We start from the raw sequence: 21,707 nt of genomic DNA, 5'->3' as shown, positions 1-21,707 counted from the left end.
ACTCCCTGCTCTTTCAGTGGGTTGGTGACCTTTAGCAAGTTTGTGTAATCAGTCCTTTCCTCCATTTCTCATCTCTATAGTATATAACTGCACAATTTAGCCTGTCTCAAGGGTAATATTCAAATATTATTACAAACAGTAACTTAGACAAAAATGGAAAGATCTTAAAAAAATTAGAAATCACAAAGATACCAAATGTTTTCCACATGCAGAAAACTGTTAAAAACTCATTATATCATTTGCATCAGTTTCAGTATGACATCTGCAGTCACTTCAGTCAGTAGCTTAGGATTGCATTGCCAACATTCAAATAACAGAAATGCATCTGCATCCATAATACAAATGTGTCTGAGCAAGAGGAGTTTAGATCCAAATGCAAATTTCATGTGTTTTCATATAAACAGGAAGTACTTTATAACCTTTTTTAATTGGAACTCAGCACGTTTCCACTGAAAATCTTGTTTACATTGAACAATATTTTCACCTAGCTTATTAATTACGTTCACGTGGCATAAAATTAATACTTGTCAGTTTTAAAATAAAGTCAGCCAAGATAATAAGATATATCTCCATTATTTATGTATTATGTAAATTCTGTTTCGAAAGAATTCTTTTAAATTCTAGGCTGATTAGGAGTCTGGAGAACAGGCCTTGCCAGGAGAGGCTGAGGGAGCTGAGGGTGTTCAGCCTGGAGAAGAGGAGGCTGAGGGAGACCTCATCACTCTCTACAGCTACCTGAAAGGAGGCTGCAGTGAGGCAGGTGTTGACCTTTTCTTGTTGACAAGAGGTAATGGGTTCAAGCTGTGCCAAGGGAGGCTCAGGTTAGATATTAGGAAAAATTTATTCACCAAAAGAGTGATGAAGCATTGGAATGAGTTACCCAGGGAGTGTTGGAGTCTCTGTTACTGGAGGTATTCAAAAAACAGGTAAACATGGCTCCTCAGGCATTGATTTAGTGGTTAAGGTGGTGTAAGACTGATAGTTGGACTTGATGATCTTGAAGGTCCTTTCCACGATGATTCTATGATTCTCTGGTAGTAAGTTGAAACAAAGTTTCTAATTTCTGCTGTAGAAAACTTCATTATTCTTTCTTTCTTATGTGATACTGACATATCACTCATAATATACACAGTTTTATAATAGTCATATGGCTCAGATCTACTGAAATAAATGGGAAACTTTGACTCATTTGTGAAGAATGACAAGTGCCACATGTAAATACCACAGACACCATAATAATGTATTAAAGTTTTGAGAATTCTTGATAAGAAATTCTTTCAGATTCTGACATGGAAAGTGCTTCTGCTCCTTTTGCTCAATCACTGTGCTGCACTCCTGAATGTACCACTGCTTCCTACAAAGTATAATTCACTCAGCAATCATTATCCCCAGCAAATTACAGCTGTGCTTTTATACTTCATTATAAGCATTACATGTTCCATACAAAGGTATATAACAAAATAAAAGAGGAAAGCTGGAAATATTATTTTCCCTACTGCTTCATCATTTCTTTAAACTAAGAGTTAATAACAGGGTTTGCCCTTAGCTTCAGAAAAGACATTCTGTTTACTGTGAAGAAAATGGCATTTTTTTCTGTAGTTGTTTGTGAGCCTCACAGCTGTACTGGGCTATTCATCTTGTACTCTTCCCAAGTGGTCAATTAATCCTAATAACTATGACCAGAGCAGTATTAAAAACATCTTTTTATTTCCTTCACAAAAACACAATTAATCTGAAGCTGTTAAACAGCCCATGTGGGCCATCCTCTGTAACCAAACCTCTGGATATCACACGTGTCCTGGTGAGACCATTCACAGTTCCCTCATCTCTGCCTGCCTTGGCAGCCACCTTGTCACCTATCAGTGTGGCAACTCGGAGAACATTTCCTCTCTCGTGCAGATCCAGCCTCTAACATTCATGATTAACACTGATTCTAGGGTGAAGATATACAGTAGATGTTTGTAGGCTTAGAGTCAACTAAATCCTTCTAACTTTAACTGATGAAGAGGTGTGAGCATCCAGGCTTTCTCTGTATTTAGGTGAGGTAAATCAACCTCTGGAAGCATATATCTCTCTTCCTTTACAACTTAGAAATACAGAGGTCAGTTCCCTCAAATAAAATACAAAAAATTCCACTGTAGTTTTAAGTATGAGATGGATGTTTATTGTTTGAGAGCTTTATTAAACAGATGCTCTACCAAAACAGAGACTTAATTTAAATAAATAACTAGATAATATTTTCAATATCTTAGCAGTTATCTGAAAATATACACTGAGAATGATTTTTCTTGAAGCCTGTCAAGTAAAAACTGGGAATTCAGGAAAAAAATTTAAAAACAATAGCTCTTAGGAGTCGTTCTTCAATCACATCTTTACCAAAAAGGCATCATAAAAGAGACACTGGAACAAGGTGCACAGGGAAGGTGTGGATGCCTGGGAGTGTTCAAGGCCAGGCTGAATGGGTCTTTGACCAACCTGGTCTAGTGGTAGGTGTTGGAACTAGATGATCTTTAAGGTCCCTTCCAAGTCAAACCATTACATGATTCTGGTTTTGTGCAGATGGTTAGGGGATATGTGGTAGAAACCGCAATAGAAATATGTTCACTGTGTAGATTTTGGCAGCCAAGACTGGGAGATATGAGAAAACCAGAGCAAAAAGGCAATGTAAGATTATTCTGGTGACAACAAGAGGTTAACATTTTAACATTTTTTCTTCTACAGCTGAAGTACAGTTCTCAGTTAGCCCCCAGAAAAGCAATATTTAGTTGAAAGGGAGTAAGAGGAGTAATGGTAATTTAAAAATTACCATTTTTGAAAAACACTTGAAATTTAGTACATACTAAAGGAGGACATTATTCTTCAAGAGTATTTATCCTCAGAAGGTAAATCTGAATCAAGAAAGGGAACTACATTCAACCAAATCCTTTTCTAACCTTCATTTAGCTCCCTTAAATAGTGGGTGTTGTCCCTTCTTAACAATGCCTAAAAGAATAGTAACTATTTGCTTTTTCTTGTTTCTATAAGAGTGAAATTGGTTTAGTACAGAGTCATTCTATTAAATTAATTTGTGCCCCGCTTCATACTAAATACTATGAGTCTCATATAATAATGTGCTGTACTGTATGCCTTACTTAAAGTGAATATGATCTTTAAAGAGAATATGATCTTTCTTCTGCAAAAATCCAGTTCTTCGTAACCAAGTCTAAAACACTTTCATGTTCCTTAGTGATGAAAACTTCTTAAGAAAACAAAGTGTGATAGGTGAAGTGTTTGCAGGTCTTTTACCCCCTGATATGCTCAGGATCTTATTTGGATCGTACATGGAAGCGAGCTCTCTAATGCTGTTCCGAACTTGTTTGACTATCTCAATACAAAACAGGATTATGTCATTGCAGATAGCAATGAAATTGTATCTTTATTTTCTCTAGACTGGTGATTGACAGCTCAAGTAAAGACTGAATGTAGGCCTAAGGGACATTTTGCTCCCATGGAGTCCTTTTTTGTGTTTTATTCCAGTTGTTCCTGCAGTCTAAATTAGCCTCTTTAAAATAAAATGCTTTTACAATTTTTGAAATTTAATTTTGAGTCAAGATAACCATCAGGGCAAAGGCTCTGAGCCTCCAAGAGAAGAAGGAAGCTACCTGGACAATCCATTCCTTGTGTAAACTTCTGCAATATGTTTTACCATAAATAGACAAAACATTTGCATGAGCTTTGTCCTTTTCTTTTACCAGGATAGGCATATGTAGCTTTGGTTAAGAGATTATAATTAGAATCTGTTGCAAAGTGAGAAAAAAGAGCAGCTTTGTGCAACACTTGCCAACAATATAAATCAGTTTTGAACTGATGCTTTCACACATTTAAAAAAAAAATTTAAAAAGACTGTAAAAGGGAGACTCTGCTGCTGGGAATTACTTTCAGTGAGAATATTAGGGTTTTTATCATTACTCACAAACACTGCAACCTTGGAAACTGTAACTAATATGTCAAAAAAATATATGGATTTCCCTGTATCTGGAATACAGTCATAGTGATTATTGTACTATCATCTAAATTTCTCCTTGATATTACAGCATTTGTATGGCTCCAGGTATGTTATTAATCCCACTTTGAAAGTGGTCAAAAAGCCATGTTAATATCAGTGACATTTTCTTTTAATGCTGAAGATGCTCTTCAATGTCTAATATGACAAATTTAGAAATGCATTTTTTGCCTGTCAAAACAACACTTGCTGGTTTTAAGCTCCATATGTTCTGCTTGTAGAACCATGTTGAATGCAGTACTTGAAGTTTTGACAGTAATTTTTGCAGTGCTAAGGTTACTTAGGTTCTTGGTTTGATTTCCTTTTCTAAACTGCATAATATAAGAGTAGTTGTAATTGATGGCTATGATTGTAGAAGCATGTGTTAGCAGGCTAAATGCTGCTGTAAATGCCCATATTTACAGTGTTTGGTAACATGCTGGACAGATGCCCATAAAATTTGGTATCAGGCCATTGGTACAGAACAGTTGAAGATAGTGCTTATACATTAAGATTGCTTATAGTAACAAAAGAGTTAAAATATAAGTATCAGGCAGGAGAGCTCAGAATATTTGAGAAGGATAACCAGAATATAATCTGGGAGTAAAGCTCTAAGTGGTTGATGATAAGATCAGAAGATACAGTCTGAAGGGAGGATTTCATATTGTGACACATTGAAATAATGAACACAGCTGATGAAAACAAGGCTTGAGGTCATTCTTTGGTTCTGTTCTCTCTGCACAGCACTTAGGCCCACATTTCCTTAGGGCATTGTGTGACACCGTGGCGTCACAGAAAGGACTTACTTCATACAAAATTTTATTTGCCCGGTCCCTCCTGGATGGCAGAGAGCAAACACAAATATACCTTGAGCAAAAAGCAAGGAGAGAAAGAAAATGGGAAAAGAGAAAGGGAAAAATCTCACTTTTAACACAGTGACCAATTGTGCACTGTATAGTTGCCTGTGGGACCCTGCTACCTTCAGACTCAAGAAGTTTGTGGTGCACAAATGGGGGACTAGGGAAAAGTATTTTCCTGCTTTCTGTCTCTAAGTGCTCTATTTGCACTTCTGCTGAAGCTGTCTGCTTGACCAGACCTTCCACATTTATGTCTCAAAGTTTGTTAAATGACTGCTGGCTCTCACTTAACTGGTTTATAGGTCTGGTGTTAGTTCTGTTGCCTAAGTCTGCTTCTACTCCAGAAGGTGAGTGAAAGCAGTAAGGGCTCTTGAACACTGCTGTTAGTATAATTTTTGACATGGGTTGTTCTCACCCACGCTCATTCCTTAAAAAATGAAGTCCTGGAAAGGATGGAACAGGACTGCCCATATGAGTGCTAGTGTTTTAGGGAATTAAAACTCCCAGCTCTTGAGAAGCAAATGATCACTGGCACTTGCTACTGCCCAGAAAGTGGTCAGGTGGACAGTCTTAGGGCAGTGCTACAGGCTGGGGACAGAGTGGCTGAGAGCAGCCAGACAGAAAGGGACCTGGGAGTCTGGATTGACAGGAAGCTGAACATGAGCCAGCAGTGTGCCCAGGTAGCCAGGAAGGCCAATGGCATCCTGGCCTGTATCAGGAACAGCGTAGCCAGCTGGTCCAAGGAAGTGATTCTGCCCCTCTACTTAGCCCTGGTGAGGCCACACCTCGAGTACTGTGTCCAGTTCTGGGCCCCTCAGTTTAGGAAGGATATCGAGGTACTGGAGCAGGTACAAAGGAGGGCAACCAGGCTGGTGAAGGGACTTGTGCACAGACCCTATGAGGAGAGGCTTAGGGAGCTGGGGCTGTTCAGCCTGAAGAAGAGGAGGCTCAGGGGAGACCTCATCACTCTCTACAACTCCCTGAAAGGAGATTGGAGCCAGGTGGGGGTTGGTCTCTTCTCCCAGACGACTTTCAACAAGACAAGAGGGCATGGTCTTAAGTTGTGCCAGGGGAAGTTTAGGTTGGACATTAGCAAGAATTTATTTACAGAGAGGGTGATCAGGCATTGGAATGGGCTGCCCAGTGAAGTAGTGGATTCTCCATCCCTGGAGATATCTAAAAAGAGACTGGATGTGGCACTCAGTGCCATGGGCTGGGAACCGCAACGGTGGTTCAAGTGTTGGACTCGATGATCTCTGAGGTCCCTTCCAACCCAGCCAATTCTATGATTCTATGATTCTAGGGGGAAGCTGGTGCCTGTATCTACCTGTCCTTCCTGAGATGGTGCTTTTGTATTTCAAGCATCTGGTATGAAGTGGGCACGCACCCATAAGCAGGTCTGAAAATTCATCACACATTTCTCTGTACAGCCTGAGGAAACTCTTCAGGAGGTTTGTTCTTCCAGAGACCTTTGATTTGCTTCTTGGAAAGAATGGTGTGTCAGGCAGCACTTCTGAGGCTTTGAGCCTTTTGTTGATCCAGTAGATGGTGAGAAATATGTGAGGAAAAACATGTGGTTGAAGTGGAGACCTAAATTTACACAAATTAATCCTATGTTTTCCTCCCATTTGTTATTTCAATAGAATGTGAAAGATAAAATGGCATAACTGTAGAGAGCAGCTAGGAGAGCAGTCTAGCTCTGCAACTTAGAAGAGGAGGAAAGACAATTTTGTGGTTCAGAAAATGTTTAAATACAGAAAACTTTGATGTTTCACATCAGAGCAACAATAAATAGAGACAATTAATTTGCCTTTTCCCCAGTATTGATATTTTCGCCCTATTTTCCCTCCCACTTTGAGATTTTTTTGCAGTGGGAGTATCCGTTACGTAATCTACAGATGTTTTACATTCTTTAAAATGCAAACTAGAAAATTAACTGTAATACACATTCATCCCATGAGGGTGAAAAATTAGTTGGCTCTTTAACATCCCTTGAATGAAGACACCCCCTCAGAACATGCCTACAAGTTGTGCCTCGCCTGTTAATGCACATTCAACTCTGACTTATTGCTTATTAAAGCCAAACATTTTTATTGCTTTGTAATTCTAGATTTACCTCCTGGTGCCCATATTATAAACATTTAAAAGCAGGGATTCCATACTGAAACACTGTCAGATCCTCAGGGAGGTCAGGGCTACTGGCGCCTCCCTAATGAAGTCACACGCTGTTAAAATTTTTTTTTCCTAACTGAAGAAGAAAACAGAGCAGTTAAACTGCTATAACCATTTTCCAGCAACATTAATCCATTTCAAACCACTCTTAACCATAGTAAATCACAGGTTTGTGAGAAAATGAACAGCCTAAAAGTTCACCTCGGGCTACTTAGCCCACAAACAAGTTGCTGACTACTAGCAACAATGGGAATTATTGGGTTGGGAATTATTGCTCAATTCAGTTGTAATTACTTATTTTGCTGTGTCTTCTGTTCAGACTAGCTGAGGGTCTACAGCATAGTTAATTCCAGAATGAAACCCATTGCCAAGGTACTGCTGGAGATTGACACTGGCAGTGCTGAGAGGTTATTTGGGCAACGTGTTCTAGCTGCCTGGAGGGAAGAGAAACTTTCACTGGAAAGCTTGGAAAGGGAGGGACTCTCAAAACAAGTCTGCCCAGACAGAACTATTCTACTCTACAGAAAATAATCCAGATGTTAATAGAACCTGATTTTTCACTTTAAGTGTGCTTCAGTTCTGATACTAAATAGGGAAGGTGAAAACTTGACCCATGAAATATGGTATAGCTACTATGTAATAGTTGTAATAGTAAGAGCAGCAAATGTAGCATTCTGGCTGCTAATAGTATTTTATAGGCAATTGTCACTATGCTGTGATTAGACCATATTATAGATGGGTGGGCATACAAACAATACATACCGTCTACTTTTTTTTGCAACCCTATGTAGTGGAACACTTAACTCGCCAAATATAGGTCTAAATTTTCAGATAAGCATAAGATTTTAGCTATAAACATTATGGGAACTGTTAAGAATTCCCAGGGAGGTAATATATTTTAGAAATCACAATTTTTATAGATCTTGGGCTATTTTATATAGCTGGAAGACTCTAATAGTATTCGCTACCAAGAGAAATGTTTATATATGAGAGTTTCAAGTTGCATTCATTAGTCATATATTTTCAGGCAAGAAAAGCTAAGAGAAGTTCATGAAGAATCCAGAGATGCAATTCAAGTTCAACTCAGTAGGATGAGCGTTCTGCAGTCATTCACTCCTCGGAAAATTGATCAGATGCATGCCTGTTAAAACAAGATGTGATACCAAGAAAAAGGGTTTTTTCCTTAAACAAATAAAAAACAATGTTTAATTTCCTTTGCTAAGGTCCACAAAGGCCATGGGTAAAGGTTCAGCAAAATTCAGATGTATTTGACATTTTTGGCATCTCAAGATTACACAGAGTATTAGTAGGGAACTTTCTTGTTTTACATAAACATTGTTTGAATCACTAGCAGATAGTACTACAAGGCTTTCATTTTTTGGGAGGCACTTGTGAAAAGGGTGCAAGCAGGACAGATTGCATACATCAGTCTGCTCTGATGCTTCCTGTGCTTTCTTTTGTCCCTGTCAGAGAGGAGAGACAGAACTGAAAACACCTCGAGTGTAACAAGACATTGGAAATCCTGCAGTTCCTACACTCTGATATTTCATCAGCTTTTCAGATGAATCTACATTAAATCTCCTCCTGGGTAGTCTGAAGATAAAGAGAATGTGGCCTGAATCCTTCTGAAATATAGCCCTTAATTTTCAGCTATTTATATGAGTGGCCAGTTTTTTCTCATAAAGGGTTGCTAAGATTTACAAAGTAGTGCTGCTTTTCACACTAACAGACTCTTCATCTATAAATCCTTAGGCAATTAGAATGATTTTTTACACACTAGAGGACTTTATTCAAGTCACCGTTTTAAAGGTGATGGAGAAAGAAACATAATAGGAAAACAGAAATATGAATAACTAGCAATTTTTTGCTTCTGAGTTCATCCATTTTTTCATAGAAGCATAGAAGCTATTTGATCTGCCTTAAATTCTTTTAAATAGTTGTGTCTATAAGCATATCTTTTAACTCTGATTTCTAAAGGAGTGACAAATTATATGCAGTACTTTGAAAAAGAGCTACAACAAATTATGTTATGTAGAATCCACTTCTTTCTGCTATTGGTAAGAGTGAAGCATGTTAAGTTAAGGCTGTTTTAAAAAAAAGAAATCAAATGGATTCTTAAAAAAATATTTGGCATGCAATCAATGGCTAATTAACACATCTTTATTTGGAGTTATAATAACCCCTGCCACCTCCTGCATAAGAAAATGATCCAGACTTTATAGTCATGTTTGGCTGATCCTGTGCATCAAATACCTCAATGATTACTGCAATGTTGGAAGAGACATACACATAGAACATCATCCTCAGAATGTGCAGAACAGAACAGAGTGAAGCAGCCTATAGATATGATTCCGACTGCAATAACCTTTTCACTGACTAAACTGGCTTTTCAAAACTTGGTTGTCTGCAGCATAAAAAGGTCAAAATTGTGCATATTCAAATTACATGCCAGAAAAAACATTATTATACTTTCAAAGGTCTATACACTCTGAAATTATTAAAATATTTAAATGTTAATTATATGCATTTAATAGATAGGAAATTGATATATCACTTAGTGCAACTTTCATGACAAATGCTTCCAGATCTTCACTTGCTGAATTTTGTCATAGTGAAGAATTTAGCTCTATTTATTTCAATTACTTGATCTGCATCTCTTCTTCTTGCAATGCATAACACTTTTATTTGCTATAAAGATAGAAGCTGAATATAATGACTTCAAAAACATTTTTTTCAGAGGGTAGAGTTTTCTCCATAACATTAAAAAAAAAAAACAACCCACAACAACATCAACAAAACCAACTAAGGGCTTATTCTGTCTAGGGTATATACACCCTGTTTATTGCTACATATCTGAAATCCTCAAATGCAGGTGGTGTGAGCCCAGGCACGCTGGAAATGGAAACCCAACCTATGAATGATCACGTAATACCAAAGCAGTAATATGAGATGCACTGCTGCATTGGTACAACTGACTAGAGCATATTTTCTGCCTGCTCTGTGAATGAACTTTTTCTTACCAGTTGTGCTGGTAAAAAATTTTCTGCAGTTTTACTTACACTCTTTTGGCATAAGGACTCCTTGCAGAATACTTCCTATTGTCCTGTGTACTACTCATAGTATCTTACAAAGATGTTATCTTGCCTGACAGCACCCTTCTCCAGCAGTGTCTTGCTATGGAGGATGGTGCCTATGTAAGGTGGTATTTTCCTTTTCCAACAGGTGGTACAGGGCCATCAGAGCCAAGCACACTAGCTTTAAGCTCTCCAATTTATGTATCTCATTAAAGGACCAGAGTTGCTGTCACATTTCTCCTGAATATCATGTCCTTTCATCCTCGTTCTCCTCTTGCTACTCCTTTTTATATCTTAGTGCTCTTAAGCTGTATTTTCAGCTGCTCTGCTCTCTTTTCCCATGGGGAACTTGTAAGTCCCATTCTAGTTTACCACATTTCAGCTTGTGTAACAGACTCAACATCATGTCGTGCATCTGAGCTCAGAAAAGGGAGTAGAGAGATGATAACTGATGAATTTATTTTCTTATATAAGTATCTTGTCGCATGCATAATGAATTGCAGCCAGCATTCTTATGTGGAATTACATCTGTGTTACTAACTGACAGGAATTATACGTTTCACCATAAAGTTCCCAGTCTATCCACTATTTAGTGGTTCAAGGTATAATGAAGATCTGGAGGGGTCAAATTTACTTCCTGACTATTTCCAAACACAACATTGCTTTAAGGTCTTCAACAGCAAATCCTCTCTCAGTGCTGTAACAGTCCTAACCATGAAGACAAAACTCAGTGATCATTTAGACCCAGCAATATGATTTAGCATCTATTTAGAGTGAAATCTTGGAACTCTTACGATCTTCAAATATAGGCCAGGACTGTGAATCCAACCTCATCGTAGATTTCAAGAAATGAAGTTCAGATGCAGCTCTTCTGTTTGAGTTCATTCCTTTTCTCATAGTGTATTTGACCTTTGATATTCTTACTTCTCTAAAATCGTATCTTTTCCCAGACCTGACTCCTATGAATATGGATAGTGCTGCTTATAAGCATCAGTTTCTAGAGGCTCTTTAGGCAGTCTTCAAGACAGATGTCATATTTCTTTCTCAGCTTCTTCAACAGGCATTCGTGGTGATCTTAAAGTGTGTCTGCATATACCCAGCAGATATGTCCAGGATTAATCTTACTCCTTACTGGAGTGCTTTCTCCAGTCAGTGCTTTCTGACTGATTAAAATTAAAAAGTAGAAAACCAGCATCTAGTTTCAAATTCCTATTTTTGCTCTCTGATCGATCCACTGCTGACTCTCTAGGCCAACTTAACAACTTTCAGAAGAGCATGAGCAGGTGCTCTGGGACTAGATTGAAAAGTGATAGGGACTGATGAAACTCTTAGCCTCAGCTCTCAGCACCAGACCAGTATAAAAGCAGGTAGAACAAACCCAAACCAGAAAGAGAAGTAAGATGGGCCAGGAAAAGGACAGGAGAACCTTATCCATCCCTGGCAGGAATTGGTAGCAGTGATGGCAAAGTTCAGTTTAATTCTGAAGATTAAATCCTTCAGTCTTTCCTTACTGGAAAGACATTAATGGAAAACATTTGCTAACAGCAAAACGTCCCAACAGCTCTCATCTTTGGATGAGCAAAAATTAGTTCCTGCTGCATTTCTGTGCCACTTTACATTTTCTGGATCCAACTAAGTCTTTTTGAGTTCTCTGAACGTTTTGGTAACAGTTTGTTCTTCATCCCATTGGGGTGTACCTATGAACTTTTACATCAGAAATTAAATTGCTACTGGAGATTTTTCTCCTGCTATTTCCAGCTGCAGTGGTTGCAGTGAGAAATGTCCTAGGCTGACTGTTGCAGCATGATTTTTAGCCAGTTCTGTGGACTTCAGGAGTTAAGGGAATTAAGATAGGACTGTGACCTTGTATACAGTTATCTGACTCTTACCCGCAAAGTTTCAAAGTTCATCCATCATCATAATGGATCCAGTGGGAAGTTAGGAGACTCTGGGGAACATTAGCCATTTTCCCAGTTTCATAACACTAGGACTGGTGAGTATTGTTAGATATTGTAAGACAGAGTTTGCCAGCCTGAAATGTGTTGTTTATATAAATATGTCTGGAACACACAATACATCTGAGAGACTAAATCAAAAATAGCATGGGGTTTTCAAAGAGCAGCTCAAATTCAGGGGTGAGGCAGGCAGTGAATTTTGATGGGCTTTCTTAAATCTGTGTTTGTCTAAGTACACTTACAATCCAGCAAAGATGAACATATCTTAACATCCTATGTAGAAAAATGTATTAGCAAATTTCTGTGTCTCCTGACAGGGAGCTGTTATAAGAGCATTCATAAAATTAACTTTGAAATGCTGGGTGTTGTTTTTCATTTGCAGCTTCCCAATAGTATGTGCTCCCACCTAGGAAGGTTAATACAGGCATCTGTTAGCTCTTTTTAGATGTACTGATATATGAAGAGACTCTGTGTGGGAGATGGGCTTTTGTTTGTTTATTTGTGTTTATTTCAGTGTGAGGGAGGTGAAGGCTATTTTAAAAATAGCAAGTTCCAAATGTGTTGCTCATTTATTAAACTGTTTTATCTGTTTCATCCTCTTTGAAGTTCTGGGGTTTTTTACTTACCTGATTCTTTGTAGATTTTAATATTTGCTGTAAATGTCACTGTTATTAACAAAGCAAAAACAAAAAAACAAAATAAAAAAAAAAAGAAGACAACACTACTAACAGCTATGTCTGACATAGAGAAAAATGTGCTGAAAAAAGAACCTGTATAAGAGAAAGGGAAATGGGTGGCTCTCAGTGATTTTTCCAGACTTAAACTACTGTGCTTTTATTCCCATATAGTCCTAGGTACCCAAAGCATTAATATGTAGATTTAAAAGTACAGACCACTTAAGCTCGTCTCACAAACATTGAGCATAGCAACACAAAATTGAATCAGTTTTGTAGCACCTCAAGCAACCACTACTGAAGTGAGTGGGATCTGTACACTGACTTTAATTGGAGCTGGATCAGACTCATGAGCCACACCAGTTGTTTTCCTGGCAGGTAAACTGGCATGCCTCTCTGCATAAAGGACTGAAAATTAATGTCTTCTCTTTGAAAACAACCCAACACTTTTGTATTCTGATCCTAATTCTAGCGAGGTTCCTTCACTGGGTTTGTATGTGGACAGAATATCAGCCCTCTAATATATCCGTACATGTGAATATGATTTTTCATAACAAAACATGCTAGTATAGAGATGTAGCTTACTTGCACTTTACAGCAGAATATATTTATGCATATATGTTATGCAAAGGTCAAATTTTGTGATGTGACAACTTTCCTTAATAATTATCTTAAGAACCAGTGGGATTTTTTTTAAATAAGGTTTTTTACAGAAACATAGATCATTGCATCAACATGGCTGTTGGTTCTTTTTCAACCAGGTCGTTTCACAAATCCTTAGGGTCCACAGATGTTTAGGGTGAAGCAGTGTGACAACTAAATCTGTATACTGGAGACGCCTGCAACCAGTGGTAAATGAGGCCTTCTGTATAATTAGGTCTGATGCTAGCAAACAGTAATGTGGATGAGAAAGTAGCTTAAGCCATAGGTACAAAGGTAATAGTTGTTACCTTCAGTTTTTCTGGTTGGATGTCCTGGAATACAGTGCTGACCAATCCTTGCATATTTTTGATGTTCTTTCTCCCTCAAACTTTGGCTACTTGAAAATCTTTTAATTATGGTATTTTTAACAATGAGTCTCTGAATATATCCAGTGGCAAGCATAAACAGAGGTACCAGAAGACAAGGATAGGGATACTATCACCAAGTCTTCAACTAAATATATCCTTCTTGTTTTGTTTTGGTTTGTTTTTTTTCAGAGGTGTGGAGAAATCTCATTTGATAGTCCTGACCAGAATGCCAAATGTGTTCGCATGCTAGGTAAGGGTAAGAGTCTTTTCCCCTTTTGATACAAATATGTGGAAGTATGTTTAAATGGGGGTTTCTTCTCAAAAGTACATTATAATGGTTGTGGTGATTTGCAATAGCATTTACATAACTCATCCAAGTGTAGTCCTTACTAATTTGGTATTTATTGTGAATTTTCAATTACTTAAGGTATATGTATATATTCCAGTAGTGTCCATCTACATGGATGAAAATATAGATGTACCAACAGTGTAATTATAATCTCTGGGGAACACAAGTCCAGAACTCATACTGGAAACATTAAAATCTCTGTAATCAAGAAAGATTTTTAAAATAAGCCTGTGGAAAATGTGAACTTTTTTAGATTGCACACATTTGCAGGGGAGTGCTTGTGTACTTTGAAAATTGTATAAATTTCATTAATCCCACTACTCCAGACCTTCAGCTGAATCAGCAAATTTTCCATCACAGTGATTGTTCAGATTTGCACTTTGCCCATCATTTATGAAAAAAATTTACTAAGCAGAAGTGTCTATGGAAACAGTATCAGAATGCTCTGCTATGTTTCATTAATTTATGTGATCTAATTTACAGTATTTCCTTGTTTCCTCTTCAGTGTTGATACAGAAACAATAGCAGCACAGTTAGTATCACAGTGAAAGGGAGTAAACATCTAGAAGCCTAAAAGATAATATTTACTCAGAAAATATTAAATCGAAGAACACTTGCAGGATTAGGTTTTAAATTCTGAAGACTTTTTACCTGCTAGGGTTGAGATAAATGTATGCTGTAAATTAGAGTATTGCATTAATAACACAAAGACTGAAAGAGTCAGTTTTAAAAACTGCAACTGGCAATGTCTAGGAACTTAACTTCCATCTGGGTACATAGCTGTGTTCTGTAATAACAGACTATGTGGTTTGTTGTTTATATTCATTAAATCCTATTGTCACAATAGAGCATAATTGCTGTGGTGTAAATCTGTCATGCTTAGAGTGCACAGATCCCAACAGAAGAACTGACACGATGGGCTGTGCTGGTCTGTTACATCAATGATCCAAGGTTAGAGGTTCTTAATGGAACAAGCTGACAGAAAAGATACACTTGTGACCCTTTATCATGCCAGTTACAATCTACATCTTAAATTCCATTGGATTCCTAATACCGTAGTCCTCAGGAAGTTATATCTACACAAATGTTATTATTCATTAGGCAAAAAAAGCAGGGGGGAAGTTTAGTTAAAAAAAATTAAGATGAAAGTCTTCTGCACAGGTTGGTTCATAATCAGATTTGGCATTTTTATAGCAAGTTATTTTAAAATTGGAAGTTTGGCATCATCTTTGATGCAAATGATTCTTTAGGAACAATGAGCAGAACAAGATCTTGTTTCTGTTACATACGCTCTTTTCTATGTCTTGTAATGTATGAATGTGCAAGAATGAGAATATGTGCTCTGCACTGTAAGGAAACTGCTAGGAATGTAAAAATGACTCCAAGGGGTCATGCCAAAGGTGTGACTAGCTCTCAGAGGTTACATTTCTTATATTTAAAAATATTTCCTGTGCTATTCTTATTCACTGGTGTCTCTAACAAATTAAGGACTGTACTGTCATATATAATACAGGATATTACATTTCATCCCAAGGTATCCCAATTCTTGTACAGAGCTGAGGTTATTCTAAGTGCAAGTGGATATCTCACAACTGGCTCTGTAAGCAGAATGGGCATAGAAACCTCAGAGCATGGTTGCTCTGAGGGCAGCTACAGGAGAAAATTCCTCTGTCTGGATTTATCCCAGAGACACGTGTGGTTCTGGTAGGGCTCTAAAGCTCTAAAGCCAGAGGGTGTCCATTCTTTTACCTCTCCTTTCCTACTGAGTTCTGAAAGGAAGAGAAGCAGCCAGAGATCCTGCAGCCTAAATGTTTTAAGATTTCGTGCTGAATGTGTCAAGTAGTGTCCAGTTTCATATTTTACAGGGGAATTTTGTTTCTAAGTGACTGAAAGACACAGAGGGTTGTGGATCAATGCAAAGCTGCCATTATAACAACTGTGGGTGTAACTGGTGAAAAAAGCACAACGTGACTTCAGAGAGGGGCATCCTTCTTGACTGCACAATATTTGAAATGTGCTGAAACAGTCATGCTCTCATTTACTGTGACAGTGCTGACAGAAATCTAAAGGGCAGATCCCAGCAACAGCAAGTGGATAATAATTTAGTAAGAAAAGAAACACAGGAGCTTGTCTATATGTCTTCTGGGGCCTTTGGTGCAAGACCATTCTGTACTTGGAACTGTACATTATCAAGCAATACCTTAAAATGGTAACAGCTGTTTTTTTTAGAAAAGATTCATACCTGGATTTTGCTACCAAATTCTGGCTTAGCTTCAAATGTAACTATCTTTGGAATAATGACAGGATTGTTAATATGAATCCACAGTCCTTAAGGTAACGTGGATTATGTGGATGAGGTTCTTTTTCTATAAAGGCTGAGGAAGAGAGGTTTGCAACAAAATTCTTATTCTGTTCCTGTCTTCCTACTGGAAAACAGGAAATAATAGATAAAGAAATGCCTAAGTGTTTACAATGGCTACATAGAAAGTGGGCAACTTTTCAGTGGACTGACTAAATATGACTAAACCTGAAGGAAAGAGCAAAACAATCAGTTTAATGCCTTTAATCTTTTAAAATTGGAGTGAACAATAACTTGGGCAACTAAATTAAATGGCCACCTGGCAGTGCTTCCTGAGGATAAAATAGAAAATAACCATGTGCTCTGCTCAGATATGCTTAGCATCAGTATAATTATGCATACTACATTTCTTACAGAAAATTATGCTCTTCCTCTTAAGCTTTATCTCGTGATTGTTTCTTTATGATTCTATATGTTATGCTGGTTAAATCAATGCATCTTCTGTAACTGTCACAGCAGAAAGCAATTCAGTGGCCCACCTTAGCCTTTTAAGGGGAGAGATGTGCTTCCTCACTTCTTAGGAAGAATAATAACTTTTTAAGTAAAATGAGAAGCTGAAATACTATAGTAATGCAGATCATAAAAATACTGCCCTTATGATAAAAGTGTGTTGTCAGAGGTTTCCTGGACAGCAGGAGCCACCAGTAGCTCATCAGCATTTCCAGTGCAACATAGAAAATCTGCATTGTTCTGCTTAAACTCAAGCTGTTATCACCTTGGAGAGAGCATCCAGCTCTGACAAAATTACTGGATAACACCGAGATGGATGTGAAAAAACTTTGGTTTCTGCTGCATTCTGGAAATTAAATTCTGAGCTCCACATGCCCTTTACTAATAGTGATTTTGACTTTAAAATAGTTCAGTTGGTGTAAAAATCGAGCATATAGCAAGGTACTCACTATGTGGTTTTCAGTCTAGATATTCATATTATGAAGGGCAGAAGAGAACTCTCCCTCTCCCCAGAGCACCCACAGCTATTTTCAGTGGCACAACCTGTGGTTAATTTTTCCCATATGTAGACAGACATATTCTGGGCTCAGACACAACACAATGTCATATCATGCAGAGATAATTGGGTTAGTTTGTTGTGAAAATTGCTGGTTGGATGCTTAAGCTAATTAACTGGTTTGGGAAGAATTACATCCTAGCTTGGAAGAGTCCAAAGCAATGGCAACTTAACTAGCTCTCACATCTTAACTAGCTCATCCACAGCTGAATAACCTCTCCTTGGCAGAGCCCTGAGTTGTATGAATTTACCCTGGAGATAAATGGATGATAAAACCAAATTATCTAGTTTGTTACTCCAGTAACCAATCTTCCACCACCAGATTTATGGTGGAATACTCTGTATTGAAATGCTGGGTAGGTTTTGAAAAGGTCACATTTCTTTCTGGCCAGCCCTGCTATCTGCAGAGATTTTTCCAGGGAAAACATGAATTGCCTCCCTTACAGAGCTAGTTGGTAAGATGAAAACACAAGCCTTTCAGATGCCCCATGGCAAATGGCTGAGGTGCTTTCTTTTCATTATTGTAAATTCCATGCAGACACAAATAATGTGGGTGAATTTTGTTTCCCTTTTGGTGTAGACTTAACCCTTGCAAAAAGCAGACAGATGAATTGTTATTTGGAATAAGAAAAGTTTCCTCACAAATAGCCATTTAAAAATTCAATCAAGAAAAAAGAAATCTAAAAAGAAGAAGGAAAAAAAAGGTCAGGGCTGGCACCATTTTTTTTTTTCTTACCCAGATTATTAGAGCATATTTTTGTTGCTCTGGGGCAACAAACCTTTTCATACTCCAGCACAGAGAGGTGCCTACCTCCCTCTTCACCCCAGAAAAAGCTGCTTCATGGCATACTTTCACCTTTTATTACCTACAAGAGTTATGGTTAAAGGAATCAGCATTTAGCCATGAAATGAGTTTCATGGATCCAGCTTCAGTCTTGGCGGCTCTTTGCCCACAGCAGAAAACCACTGCACATTTGAACAGAGTTGGCAGCTGCAGCTTAAGAGAGAGAGGTATTACAGGGATAACAACTATGTCAAAAGCCAGGATTGAGGGGCACTGGTGAGGCTCTGGCTGGACAGAATCTGCCTTACATAACCACTGAACCAACCTTCACTGGGGGAGAAAAATAAAAAAACAAAACAAAAAGAAATTTGTTAAAATTTACTTTGGAAAACCTAATCAGGTAAATATAACTCAGTGGGGAAAAAAAAATATTGAAGAATAGTTAAATATGCGAGTTTGCCCTGAGGCAGAGGGAGAAAAAGAAACGAGGCAGCTAGTAAAGTGGTTCTGCACTGGTCAAGCACTGCAGCTTTGCAAAGCTTTTTGGAACCTTCACTGACATCGTCTGAAATGTGACCCGTTATCTCTTGCACATGCAAAACTTCTACTGAAACTGATAGGCATGTATGAGCAATGGTGTTCTAAATAGCCAAATACACAAACTATTTATATCCCAGTCATTCGAAGACTTACACATTCACTTGACCTTATGCAGAGTAAGTATTCTCTCTGTGCAAATGACATGAAAATAAGCACATGACTTAATCTTTGTAAAATTAAGCAATATGTTTGTGGGGGGAAAGGTCTATAGTCTTCACTGACTAGCAAGAAATCTATACTCATTGCTGTTCTGACTGTCAGGAGAGCAATGGGAGAGGGGAAGCCTGGGATGTCTGCTACAAAAAGATAGGTTTCTTTTCCATGTGCAGCTTGCAACACAGGATGAAGGGAAGAAGGGTTTTTTTCCACTATATAGTGATGGTGTGAATGCACAAAGAATGATAAACATTATGCCTCTTTCTGATATCTTGTTAATGTAGATAAATTCAAACCTAAACATGTAAGCCCATGGTACAAGCTCCTAATTCATATCTTATGGTGTAACTACTAATGAAAGTCTCTCTGCTTACAATTTGTAATTATGAAAACAACATCATGTAGATTTCCAGAACAGTAGTTCTTCCCCAATTGAGTCAACAAAGTGCTGGTGCCCTTGGTATATTTTAAAGAGTAGTTCTTTAACGCCATCTTATTAATGTAGTAATTTTGATTTAATTACTATTTTAGGTAATTATGTAGCCCTGTAGCTGAGTGACAGTGACCACCTGTTTATCGTGTTCTGCCCTGTAGATCAGGTCAGACTGAAACCACTTGTCTTGCAGCAGGCACCTTTCAGGAGGCTGCTAAAGGAGACAAAAAAGTGGCCTTGGCATTTTGAATAGTCATATATAAAACACCTTCCTAAGTGTAATTTTGGGTTGGTTTCTTTTTTTTTTTCTATTGCTTAAAAGTTAACTTGACACATATATAGTTTTATCCTGTGTCTGAGCTTGTTGCAGAAAAGAAATAGGGGTGTTAGGGGACTGGGAGGGACTGTATTAGTGAGAAATTGACACAGTCTATACAATGTAAACACACCATGATGTCTTTCACTACAAGGAAGAGTTACTGTCTTGTCCACATCTACAGAAGCCCTTCGTTGCCACCATGATGTCCAGTTGACACGCCAGAGCTCAAGACACGAGCCTTAAAAAGGCCCCAAATAAAAATATCCCAAACCCCTGACTCTTCACCTTCCCTTTCTATCTAAAAGGCTTTTTAACTTGTCTAAGGGTACCACCACATACCACATTTAGAAAAAAATATAGGTTTGTAAGTCTCATCCAGCAGCTGCACTCATACCATGATACAAATATTTGCAAACTGAGTGCAGTCAAGAAATACCCTTCCTTTTGTCCAAAGCGTGCTGCAGACAGAAGCATTGCACTCTGCTGCCCATTCCTGTAATCCTCTAGTGAAAGTTTAAACATTGAATTTTGAGCTTTCCTCACCCTTAAGTAATTAAAACCCATGGCACCCACTTTTTCATACCTACCAAACAAAAGGCAGTGCAGGTTGGGATTAGGTGCTCTATGTTAACACCTACTGACCCCGCACAAGGAAGATTGCTGGGTATGGCTCCAGGAAGATCAAAAAGATCTATGACTTGTACCTGGTCTGGGGGAAAAAACACACACAAGACAAAGATTAACCCTGAGTTTTGTTTCCCAGACATTTTTTAATTTCTACTTCTTTTTTTTTCTTTTTCTTTTTTTCTTTTTTTTCTTTTTTTTTAATTAACTATGCGCTTTTTAGATGAAACAGAGAAACAGTTGCTTGATTGATTTACTGAAGATGATCTCATATCTTATTTCATGGTATTTGTCACATGAGTAATTGCTGATCCCCTGTTGGAAAAAAGATTTCAAGTGCCTATTCAGTCTGCTGCTTCACAGTTTGATTTTGCCTCATGTCAAACCTCGTGCCTTAACATGGACTGCGTTCACATAATTTCCCATCTTCTTTGTCCAAACAGTTATGAGTGGGAGGTGTTTACCCAAAGTACTAGCTGTACAGAAAATTGCTGTGACAAACCATACTGCTGTAAAAGCACTCTCTTAAAAAATGTGAAGGAGAGAAAGAAGCAATTATTAGATCTATTAACAGGACCAAACTGGAAAAGGAAACTTACTCATCATTTTACAGCCAGATATGCTTTCATGATAGTATGATGAAATCTACATATGTAAAATTTCCAAATTTAGGTTTAAATGTTTCAAATTTACATTTTGTTGTTCAGGCTCCCCTCTGTCAATTAATCTTTTTTTCTTTAATTGTTCCATGGTGAAACCTTGCAATTTCACAGTCTCTACAATTTCTTGAAGTTCACTAAGAGCAACTTGTCAGATAAAGCCATGGAATTCCTGTGCTACAAAGCACTCTGTTCCTTTTTTTATTATTATTTTATTATATTTGTTTTAATAAATTGTCATTTCTACTGATAATCTATTGCTGTATGGTATGTTTCATACTTAGAGCTTTAGGTTGATCTCTTAGATTATCCCTTGACCACTAAACTACTTAAGCATGTATTTATATATTTTCACTGAGGCCAAAAAATGAGTAGGCTAAAATATATTCCTGTGACAGGGTTGGTCACAGTGTTTAGCAGTGTGCACACTCAGACCCTGATCTGATCCAAATAGCTGAGGCTCTGGGCTTAAGAAATCACAGAGTGTGACTATGCATATTGGTAGTAAAGGATGGGAACTTGAGGTAGCAACAAGAAGTGGAATTTCTGAGTCTGAAATAGCCATGTCAAGAAATTAATGTATTTCTTACAGAAAAGTTCAAAGAGTGCTCCTACTGGATTTCCCTTGTAGGGCATTCCTCTCACTAGGCAGATG

At 37.8% G+C, this 21,707-nt stretch overlaps 1 protein-coding gene and 1 long non-coding RNA gene across 4 annotated transcripts in view; one reads left to right on the top strand and one right to left on the bottom strand.

Annotated features, from left to right (window-relative positions):
• Positions 1–21,707, top strand: part of PDE7B (phosphodiesterase 7B) — a 170,935-nt gene that overhangs the window by 43,875 nt on the left and 105,353 nt on the right. For all 3 annotated transcript variants that reach the window (XM_030446749.1, XM_030446752.1, XM_030446753.1), the window contains one exon: positions 13,953–14,013. In XM_030446749.1, the coding sequence (XP_030302609.1) occupies positions 13,953–14,013 (61 nt within the window). The remainder of the gene's footprint in view (positions 1–13,952; positions 14,014–21,707) is intronic.
• Positions 7,968–10,195, bottom strand: LOC115598018. Its single transcript, XR_003987323.1, has 2 exons — positions 10,110–10,195; positions 7,968–8,191 (listed from the first exon to the last, which is right to left on the bottom strand). It is a non-coding gene; the product is annotated as an uncharacterized LOC115598018 (long non-coding RNA).

The sequence above is a fragment of the Calypte anna genome, chromosome 3 (assembly GCF_003957555.1).
Source record: "Calypte anna isolate BGI_N300 chromosome 3, bCalAnn1_v1.p, whole genome shotgun sequence".
NCBI lineage: Eukaryota > Metazoa > Chordata > Aves > Apodiformes > Trochilidae > Calypte > Calypte anna.
This window is presented reverse-complemented; position numbering and strand designations above follow the sequence as displayed.